Source organism: Eschrichtius robustus, chromosome 15 (assembly GCF_028021215.1).
Source record: "Eschrichtius robustus isolate mEscRob2 chromosome 15, mEscRob2.pri, whole genome shotgun sequence".
In the NCBI taxonomy this organism is placed as follows: domain Eukaryota; kingdom Metazoa; phylum Chordata; class Mammalia; order Artiodactyla; family Eschrichtiidae; genus Eschrichtius; species Eschrichtius robustus.
This window is the reverse complement of record NC_090838.1, coordinates 427,669-438,095: the sequence shown is the minus strand read 5'-3', so window position 1 is coordinate 438,095 and position 10,427 is coordinate 427,669. Positions and strand designations below refer to the sequence as shown.

The following is a 10,427-nucleotide window of genomic DNA, read 5'->3' as shown; positions in this document are numbered from 1 at the left end:
GAGCTATCTGTTACACAGGTTGTGGGTTAACTGTGTCCCCCAAAGATATGTTCAAGCTCTAGTCCCCGTGAATGGGACCCTATTGGAAACAGGGTCTTTGCAGATGTGATCAAGCTAGGATGAGGCTCTACTGGAGGAGGGTGGACGCTGACTCAGTGACCGGTGCCCTGATGAGAAGAGAAGATGGAGGCACATGTGACAGTGGAATGTAGGGCTTGCCATCCTCCATGGGAAGCTGGAGAAGGCAGCAGGGACCTTGCCCCCCTCCTTCAGAGGGAGCTTGGCCCTGCTGCCCCTGGGACTTTGGACCTCTGGCCTCCAGACTGAGAGGGACCGTCTCCTGCTGTTTTAAGCCCCCCGTCGGGTGTTCCGTCAGGGCAGCCACAGGAAAGAACACAGTGCTGGCTGTGTGGCAGGTTGGGCCCCGGAGACTCCCCACGTCCAGGTTCAGTCTGGAGGCACCCTGGGGTGCGAGGTGTGACTCGTATACTGCTGGACGGTCCAGGGCTTCCCGGCTTCACCCCTTGGCCCTTCCTGCAGAATGGTGGAGGGCACGATTTGCTGGGCCAGAAACCCCCCTTTACAGCTGGAGCCGCCTTGCAAAGGCCAAAGCAAACGGTTTTCTGGTCACAGTGCCTCTAAGACTTATATAAAATCGGGTGTCTCTGATCTGATGGCATCTACCCCAGTCCCTGCCATTGTAGACCCACATCAGCGCCACATGCAGAGGCCAAAGCCCACCTGGCTGAACCCAGGTCTGCAAACCACCACAGTCGAAACACTTGCTTGCCCCACCTAGGAGCCCACGGCTGACCTGAGTCCACAGCTGGCCTGAGTCCACAGCCTGGCAGCCCCAGTTGTGACACATGAAGGCACAATTGTGACACATGATTTAAACCCTCAAATTCCATTTAAAAATTTCTTAGTATGTCCAGGCAATGCACAAAATGTTGTGAGTTTGACAAAGATCAATAAGTATACTGTCTCCTATGTCTGAGACAGAAACATAAATCAACGGAAACAGCACATGGCGATGTGCCCTGTAATCCATGTAGTTACAAGCTCCTCCAAGAGCCCTGAGGTCAGGAGACACTAACAGAATAGTGAAAATATAAATTGAAGATGAGATATTAATTTGTTGTATTTTATCGATAAAGCTTTTATTATCCAAAATTATGGACTTTTCACAAGCACATTTCTAAATGACTATAATTTTGTAAAGGCAATCTGTGAAAAAAAGAGTCAAAAATAACAGATTTGGCTATTCCATAATACTCAGAAGGAAAGTATTTCTCCACCTAAAATTAAATGCTGTGAGTTAAAACCTCTCAATTCAACAACTATGAATATATGAAAATGCATTTGTTGCAAACAACTTTACCTAATTTATGTTTTTAAAGCTGGCTGTGTCTGCGGTGTAAAGACTGGACTGTGGGAGAGTCAGGCCAGGAGGACAGAGCCGTCTTATCCAGCGAGGGATGGGGAGGGCGGGGGCGCGATGGGTGGCGGGCGCCGTAGAGACCTCCCCACCCTGGAAGCCGGAGTTGCCAAGTATGAAGTTTCTGGAAAGCTCCTCAGGCAGCAAGGAAGAGAAACCCTGGTGCAGCCTGGCTCACATGTTTGGGTTCAATCCTGGCTTGTTCCCCCCATTCAGGGAGGCCACCTGCCAAGAGCTCACTTTCTCCCTCCCCCTGCCGCTCTGCAGGTGCCAAGTACCCTCAAGGCGGCGACGGGCTGCAGTCCTTTTCCTCACACCCTCCCCCAGGCCCACCCAGAGAACGGGGTCTGTCTCTTCACCTGACTGAGTGCCTGCGAGCCAGGGGTTTCCCTGTTAGTCTGCAGACACAGGCCAGGATGCCAAGTATTGATTCCATTAAAATTCTGCGTTTTCAATCAACAGAGAATTCAGGATTCCCTGATTAGTGTGAAAATAAAGGGAACCTCATTTAAGATGGAAACGGTAGGCAGAAGGGGACGCGCTCAGGCAGGTGCCACTGGGGCCCTCTGCAGACCCAACGCCAGGAATGTCCCTACTTAAGACCGGCATGGGAGGGAAGATTTTCTCCCCGCCTGGCAACAGCCCAGCCAGTGAGAGACTGCCACCACTCATCCAATGAGAAACCACCACTGCTCAGCCAATGAGAAAGCACCACTGCCCAGCCAATAGGAACCCCTCAGCACCCTTCACTCTCCCTTTCCTCCAATGGACTTTCCTTCAAAGCAGCTCTTTCCACTTCCCCCATTTTCTCTATAAAATAACACGTTCCTGTCCATTGTTTGCCCAACTTGCCTGTGGTTTTGCCATAGATTACATGTCCCAAGCTGCAATTCCTTTCTATTCCGGAACAAAGCCATTTAGCTGGTAAAATTACTGGCCGTTTTGTTTTTAAGGTCCATGTGAGCTAGAAGCGATCAGCACCCACTTCTGGAGCTGACGGTAGAGTGAGCATCTGGAGACCCTGATTTCTCAGAGGGGCGGGGCACTGTCCCCTCTGTCCCACTCCATCCACCGACGTCCAGGACACTGTCCCCCTCCGTGCAGGGCACTGTGCCCCTCTCTGTCTGGGGTCCAGGTCATTGTCCCCTTCTGTCTCCCAGAGTCCAGGTCACTGTCTCCTGTTTTCCCCAGTGTCCAGGTCAATTCCCTCTCTGTCCCCCGCCCGAGTCCAGGACACTGTCCCTTTCTGTCCCCGGGATCCAGGTCACTCTCCCCTATGTTCCTAGGGGTCCAGGTCACTCTCCTGAGCGATACCCCACGCCCCCAGCCCTGGGAGTTGCGGGGGAGGAAGGCAGGGACGCCCACTAGCCCCCAGTCCTTCGAGCTGCCATTTATGAGCGCCCGTCACATAGGAAGAACTAAAACATCCCTCTCGCAGCAGCCTGGCGGGGAAAACAACGCTGGCGGCTACTCGTAATTCCCTTACATTTATTTTAACACCACGGAATCTCGCGAGATTTGAACTTGTTACCGGGCACTGGAGATATCGCGAGATGGCAGGGTGCCTGCCGCTTCCGGACACAGCAGGCATCGCGACAAGTGGAGATAACGCGAGAGGACACCAGAGGACTTCTTGACCTATCCGGGCGGGGCGGGGAAGACGAAAAGGTGGTGGTGAGGCTGGGCCTTTCCGGGGGCGATGTCGTCTGCATTCTCAGTCAGCAAGTTCCCCGTCAGCATCCCCGCCGTGATCACGGTAAGTTGCTGCCTCCTTGACAGTTCGGTCGCTGTCGGCAGGGGCCTCTCCAAATTTCCCAGCGTCCGCCGGGGAGGCCGGCGGCGCCGGACGGGAGGCGTGGGTGGGTGGGTGGGGGTGCAGGGTCGGGGCCAGTATCTGGGTGGGCGGGGCGTGGCGGGGGAGGGTGCCGGGGCGTGGCGGGGAGGGGCCGGGGCGTGGCGGGGGTCCGGGGGGTGGGGGCGGGACGAGGTTGGAGGACCTTCAGGGCAGGCGGGATGCTGAGGTGCGGGGCGGTCGGGGGTCGGGGGTTTGCGGGGAGAGCTGGGACCTCGTGGCGGCGGGGAGCGGGGAGGTGGGCCGTCCTGGGCTGGGATGGGGGGTCCGGGTGGCGTGGACCCGCTGTGGGCAGAGTGGCGGGGCGCGGGCCGCTCCGCCAGCACCCGTGCCCCCGGGGGACCTGAGCCTCAAGGAGGGGGTCCGAGTACAGGGGTGCGGACGAGCCCACCTCTGGAGTTGAGCAGACATGCGGTCGCAGCACTATTTGAAGGGCTGGGTGTGTGTCAGAAAGGCGGGAGAAAACCACGTCTTGCAAGTTTGGGTGGCCCGGATTTCTGAGGCTTTAATCACTGCTCTAAGGAACTGGTAGCTTTGCCTCTGGGGGCGACCGAGTGCATCCCCGACCCAGGCACCACTTTCTCATCTCCCCGCGGAGGAGGGTCTTTAGATTCTCCCAGCCTGAAGTGCAGTTCTGTTCGACAAGTAGGAAAGCCTTCAGTCCTGTGTGGGGGCAGCCAGGCACGGCCGGGTGACAGTCCCTGGACGTGGGTGCAGTGGGGGTCCCTGTCCCCCCTCCCCGTGTCCTGTGAGGCCTGGGGCGCTCGGGACGTGCTCAGAGGGGAGGCAGCGTGCAGCCTGGTCCAGTGCAGGGGGACCCTGAGGGGTTTCTGCTGTGTGTCCTCCAGCAGACGGACTGGACGGAGCCCTGGCTCATGGGGCTGGCTGCCTTCCACGTGCTCTGCGCGCTGCTCACCTGCTTCTCATCGCGGAGCTATAAGCTGCAGGTGGGGCACTTCCTGTGCCTGGGTGAGTACAGTTCCGCGGTGAGTACTTCCAGTGCCTGGGTGAGTACGGCTGTGTGCTGCGGCAGCGCGTGTGCGCGTTCTCTCTGTAGCCCCAGTGATATGTGAATGTACTTGTAAGGCCTCCCAACGCTCCTGTCTTGTGTTCTACTTTGATTGCAGGCCGCTCCCATGTTTCACTTGTGGGTACTGTAAAGATAAGGTACATTTTGGATATTGGATTTGAAAGGGGTCTCAAGCACCTGTTGTGTTCCTGGGAGGGTGCTGAATACCAGTTACACAAACGAGAGCTGGGTTTGCCGAAACGCTGAGTCTGTACAAGAGGCTCCTCTGGGGGCTTAGCTGCTCTGCGTGCTCTGGGAGGGAGTGCAAACCAGGAAGGAAAGCTCTGTGGTGCAAAAATAACACACTGCCCGAGTCAGTTTTGAAGGTAAGATCTACAGGGTTTGGAGAAGGTACAGAGCTGTGTGGAATCATTGAGAAAGATTTCACAGAGGAGATAAAGTCATGGTAGGGGCTGTAAAGAGTGAGTAAAATCTCTTTTTCTTCGGGTAAGGAACAGATGTCTGGCCCAGGCCTGGCATCTGGGGCGGAGGCAACGGGTGAGAGCACAGGGGTGACGGACAGAAAGGGTGGGCCAGGTGTCAGAGGAACCACATTCTGACGCTGACCAGTTAGAAGTACGTTCAGGCAGGAAAGGTGGGCCGGGGCCTCAGAGGCTATGCTGGGCTCTTAATCTTGCGGACGTTGGGAAGATGCTGAAGATCTTGCTTGGTAGTTTAACAAAGTCCAAAAACTCATCTTAACTGTGATTTTTCAGTTGGCCTTGTGCAAGGTGGGAAATCCAAACAAGAGGTCGTCTTAGGACAGGCGCGAAGCAGCAAGCCTGCATCACAGAAATAGTCCTGACGGTCAGGGATGGATGTTACTTCATTTCTTTACGTGAGAGCCCTAGTAAGGAACGCGAGGGGTGAGCAGGACAGACGGGCCCCTGAGCCTCGTAGAGCTGGTGGGGCCTCAGCATCCACTGAGTAACCACAGCCCTGCTGCGCATCATGGCAGGAAAGGCAGGAGCACCGTGAAACCCTGGGAGGGGGCCGCACTTAAGTCACTGCCCTGACATGTAAACTGAGGGGGAAAGGATGCGGGGGAACCAGCCAGGCAGCAGGCGTTCGAGGGCCGGAAGGGACACTCCAAGCCCCGGGAATAATGTGTGCAAAGACCCTGAGGCAGGAAGCACAAAAAAGGTGATGGCCTCAGCCACAGAGCCTCATGCAAGGAGCCCATACTTGAACAGCTTTGTGAACCTGGGAGCTACGTTTGGGTTTGTTGTTTTCAAGGACGAACAGAGGGTGACTGTTTTAGCCTGGGGCTGATAGATGCTGGTCTAAGTGCGTTTACACATCTGATGGCGCATTTAATTCTCACACCTGCAGAAGATTGGGATGTTATTTGCTGCAGTTTCACAAATGAAGCACAGACTGGTTCACTGCTCCCCAGCTCCTGAGTGGGGCGCGTGGTCGATGCATCACGTTGCCCTCCGGGGAGGTGGGCCCCCCGTGCTCAGGCCTCTCTTCTCCTCTACCGTCTCCTTTCTTTTGCTTCCTTGATGTGCGTCTCCGGGTCCAGTCGTCGAGGGAGGGGTCAAGGACTGCTCCCCCCATTTTACCCCAGGAACCGGAGGGTGTGCACATTTTTACAAGGCTGAGGCTCCTGGTGGCCGTCCTCCCCCCCCTCCACCCCCTCCAGGCCCTGAGCAGCACGTGGTGCCGGGCCAGCCCGCGGTCCTCCCGCCCTGGGTGGGCCCCCTCCCCACGCCCCCAGCGCTCCCCGCGCTCCAGGTGGGACCGTGAGGGCGGCCAGGGCTGTCCCCTCGGCTCCTGTCCCCTCAGGTCGGTGCTCCCTCCGTGTCTTTGCCGCCAGCACCACTGGGGGGTCCAGGCAGCCGGAGGGTGGAGGCAGGTGGCCTTCAGCTCCTGTCTCAGGGCCCTCGGGTTCCACTGCCGGCCTTGCACCCGACGGTGACCTGCGGGGCAGGGAGGTCGGCAGACGGCGCAGTGCGGCCACGGTGGCGTCAGGGCAGGAAGCCTGGTCCCCGCGGCGCTGCCCCGCTGAGGGCTGGCCTGGTCTGACCGAGACCACCGGCCTCGTGTGTCACCTTGGGTTTCCTTTCTGTGTAATGTTCCCTCACGTTATGTGTGAAATAGAAGTTACGTCTCATGCAGCGTGGCGTTGTTCTGTCACGTTTACGTTACGTAGCACGTTGTGAAGGATGTGTAAGGCGGTGGCGGTGGGCTGGTCCCCTGACTTCTCACGTGGGCTTGCTCTCTTCTCAGTGACCTTAGTCTACTGCGCGGAGTACATCAATGAAGCGGCGGCAGTGAACTGGAGGTGAGCGGCCCGGGCACGCGGACCCTGCGTGACACCGTCCCCTTCAGCGGCAGAGCACACCGGGAGGCCCCCAGCCTCCTTCACGATGAGCCTTGGACGGTGGCCACCATCTGGTCTCCTCGGTCACCGTGGGCCCTGGAGGCCCCCCCCCCACCAAAACAGAAGCGCTCTAGTCCTGAAAACGCTGGTTCCCCGGTTTCCGGGACACCGGCCATTCTGTCCTCACCCGCGTGTCCTTTCCTGCTCACACACCCGGCAACCCACTCCGTGTCCAGTGAGCGCTGTAGAGTCGACCCTTCCCCTGGGCCCCCCTTCCAGAGCCGCCCCCAGGCCTTCTCCTCCCTCGGGGGCCGCAGCTTCTCCTTTTGGACCTCGCAGGTCAGGCAGGAACCCTCGGGAGGCTGGAACGAGTGGGGAGGGGGGCGCCGCCGTCCCCCTGTGTCCCTGCAACCCCGGGGACGACGTGGCCCGATCAGCACCCCGCCTCCCGGCTCTGCCTTCGGCACCCGGACCGCACGGGCCTCAGAGCAGAGTGACAGCCGTGCCCCGGCCGCCGTGCCCTCCTGGCGGCTTCAGGCCCCTGTCGTTCGGTCAGGAGCCCACCCTCGGCCCCCCGCACAACCCGGCCCCCGCTTTGTCTCTTCCGCTTCTAATTAGGACGCACATGCTGAGCACCCCTCGCTGGGCTCTGTTCACTGTGGCCCCAGGGCGATGACTGTCGCTGAGTCAGTGACGTAAAGTTCATGTCCTGCGCCGCCACTGAGCGGGACGCTGGGGGCAGCCTGGCCCGGCCACGCCGTGTCCCCCTCTCCGGGGGCTCGGCCTGAGCTTGCATGGGGGCCGCAATGCCCCTGGAGGGCCTGGGGGTCGTCCCCCACGGGGTTAGGAGGGTCGCCTCGTAAAGGGACTGAGGTCGCCATCGTGTGCAGGCGGGGCTGTGCGCCCACCTCGTCCTCCTGTGTGGAGGGGCTCCTGAGACAGAGTATCACGAGAACGCCGTGTTGTGACGCCCCGTAATCTTTAAATCTTTCTTGAAACAGGTTGTTCTCGAAATACCAGTATTTCGACTCGAGGGGCATGTTCATCTCCATAGTGTTCTCGGTGCCCCTGCTGCTCAACGCCCTGGCCATCGTGGTACGTGCGTGACAGAGCTCCAGGCCTCCGTCCTCCCCACACGGCGCGTGTCCACTTCTGACGGCGTCTCTGCACGGTTCTTCCCAGGTCCTGTGGGTGCGCAAGACCCTGACCGAGATGACCGAGCTGAGGACCCTGCAGGAGAGGCGGAGGGCGAGGAGCAGACCCAAGGAGGAGTGACGGCTCGGAGCCGGCCCCGCGCGAGCATCCTTCAGACCCCGTCCGCTCCTGGAACGCACCTAGACCAGCTTCTAGGACAGAATTTACCGCACGTCCACCAGGGCCCTCGCCGGGCCTGCAGGAGCTCCCGTCTCTCCAGTTAAGTTGTAAGCAGACGGAGCCGCGCACGCCGCCACGCGTCCACAGCACTCCTGCGACCATGTGAGCTACCAGACGTCCGTCCACGTGGGGACAGTGACTGAGTGAGGGACAGTGCCATCCACGCGTGGGCACCTCCATCACCCCGTCACCCCCATCAACTCCCATCACCTCCATCACCCCTATCATCCCCGTCACCTCCTATCACCTCCATCACCCCGTCACCTCCGTCACCCCCGTCACCTCCATCACCTCCTATCACCCCCCGTCACCTCCATCACCCCCCGTCACCTCCATCACCCTCCATCACCTCCATCACCCCCCGTCACCTCCCATCACCCCGTCATCCCCATCACCCTGTGTCACCTCGTGTCACCTCCATCACCCCCCGTCACCTCCCATCACCCCGTCATCCCCATCACCTCCGTCACCCTGTCATCCCCGTCAACCCCCATCACCCCCATCATCTCCTATCACCTCCATCACCCCCGTCACCTCCATCACCCCCGTCACCTCCGTCACCCCGTGTCACCTCGTGTCACCCTGGTTTGCACAGCGGTGGCCTCTCCGTGTGGTGCTGCCACAGGACAGAACACGAGGGGCTGCCTTGCCTTTCATCCAGTTAGAGATGTGACGACACTCGGAGGCCCCGGGTCGGGATCCACGGAAGCAGTGGCTGGATGAGCCCCTTGAGTTGTTTTCTGGAAGGAAAGTTACAAGTAAACACAGTCAACATTCACCTGTTTCAACTAACAGATTTTTTTGTGGCAAATACAAAGATTGATTATATTCCTATGTTCCACCTTCTTTTTACCCTTTGGGTGTCCTGGGACGTGACGCTGTTGGTTTATCGGAGCAGGTGCACCATTTCCCTGTGATGTCCGCTCTGTAAACCAGCGTCTGTGCAGGACGCTCGTGGTCTTGTCACACGTGGAGCTGCAGCTGGAGGGTGACAGGTGAGCAGAGCCCTTGTCTGAACACACAGCGTTCCATAAAGAGGCTGCTGTTGGCTCCTGATTCGGGTTTAAGAAAATACTTTGTGAACAGTTACCATAATTTTCACGAGATAAGTGAAATACATTCTTCAGATTTCAAAAAGAAAAGAAAATCTGTTCATATGAAAGCTTTTATATTTAGAAGCTCAAAAGGTGACACTTTGACAGATTATGAAATTAAATCTTGAAATCCAGATATATAAAGTTTTTCTGGGTAGTTGTAAACTCTCAGTAGAGAAATTATTTCCTGAATTTTGACATTAGTTGTAGAAGTGAGTAGGTAGAACTTCCTAGATAAATCTACTGGAGATCTGATCCTGAAATTTTTTCCAGTCCCTCCTTGATGTCTTAAACTTCTGTATTGAATGTTTTAAAAATCGGCCTAAAAAACAGCATCTCATGTGAAGTCAGATTTTAAATTTCTTGTACCTGGCAGCATGCCTCATTGTGCATTTCTGGAAATTTCCGCTTCAGGGTGTCTAATGGTCTCATGGCTTCAGAAGAGTCCACTGCATCCCGAGTGATTTCCTCGGAGCAGGGCCGAGCTGGCCGGTTCCCTGTGAGCGCGGTGCCCTGGGAGCACGGGTATGGTGGGAGGGGCTGAGGGCGGGAGGCTGGTCCCCTCCAGCCGTGCGGTCGGGCCAGGGCCCAGGGGACAGAATGCATGGATAGGAACATCCTGGCCTCGGCCACACAAGCCAAGGAGGTTCTGGGGCATTTTCACTGTCCATAATTATTTGGGCTGTCTTAATATGGGACTGTCTGACTGGATCTCAGTTTTCCTGTGACAGTAGTGTAATAACATTGTTAACTTTGCATAAATTTGGCGTTAATGGCATATCAACCTAAAGACATGACGTGGGCCTTTTTGTTCACTGGCGTGTGCAATTTTTTTGGAACAGTTTTATTTTCACAAACAGACTATTTTTTAACTTTTTAGTAAGTTCACATTCAGTGGCTAATTCAGTGTTAACAAATATTTCTCTGTCCTCCTGCTTGGGGAAATCCTACAAGCCAGAAGTGTCCCCAGAGGGTTTGGGGTGTATGAGCCTTGCTGCGTGGGGCTTGACAGGAGGGGTTCACAGGGGGCCTCCTGGTCCGTTGAAGGAAAGCATATCCCCATTCCTGGTTTCCTGCGGTCCCTTCTCACCCCAAAGCTTTAGCAAAATGGGGTGGATTTGGAGCCAGAGAAGGATGCCCGGTGACGTTGTTTGGGCATCCGATGGAAGTTTGTGTAAGTAAATGAAACAGACCACAAAACATTTACACATCAGCTAACATCTACATGAAATAAATAAGCAAAACTGTAAAGATGACAGTGTGTTTGTGACTGT

The 10,427-nt window shown here is 56.9% G+C and overlaps 1 protein-coding gene across 2 annotated transcripts; it reads left to right on the top strand.

The window, feature by feature from the left end:
* The first annotated feature begins 3,073 nt into the window (after positions 1-3,073).
* TMEM18 (transmembrane protein 18) lies at positions 3,074-8,098 on the top strand. 2 transcript variants are annotated; one of them, XM_068564871.1, is made up of 5 exons: positions 3,074-3,194; positions 4,142-4,259; positions 6,592-6,646; positions 7,687-7,780; positions 7,868-8,098. In XM_068564871.1, the coding sequence occupies exons 1-5, from the start codon at positions 3,138-3,140 to the stop codon at positions 7,958-7,960; spliced, it is 417 nt and encodes a 138-aa protein (XP_068420972.1). In that variant the 5' UTR covers positions 3,074-3,137; the 3' UTR covers positions 7,961-8,098. The 2 variants fall into 2 exon arrangements, with proteins under 2 accessions (XP_068420972.1, XP_068420971.1); XM_068564870.1 differs by having other exon boundaries at positions 4,139-4,259.
* The last annotated feature ends 2,329 nt before the right edge of the window (positions 8,099-10,427 follow it).

Bases quoted from the DNA above. Each gene is read 5' to 3' on its own strand.
- TMEM18 (XM_068564870.1), top strand. From the start codon at position 3,138: ATGTCGTCTGCATTCTCAGTCAGCAAGTTCCCCGTCAGCATCCCCGCC. The intron at 3,195-4,138 runs GTAAGTTGCTGC...TGTGTCCTCCAG, and splicing joins GCATCCCCGCCGTGATCACG to CAGACGGACTGGACGGAGCC. The intron at 6,647-7,686 runs GTGAGCGGCCCG...TTCTTGAAACAG, and splicing joins GCGGCGGCAGTGAACTGGAG to GTTGTTCTCGAAATACCAGT.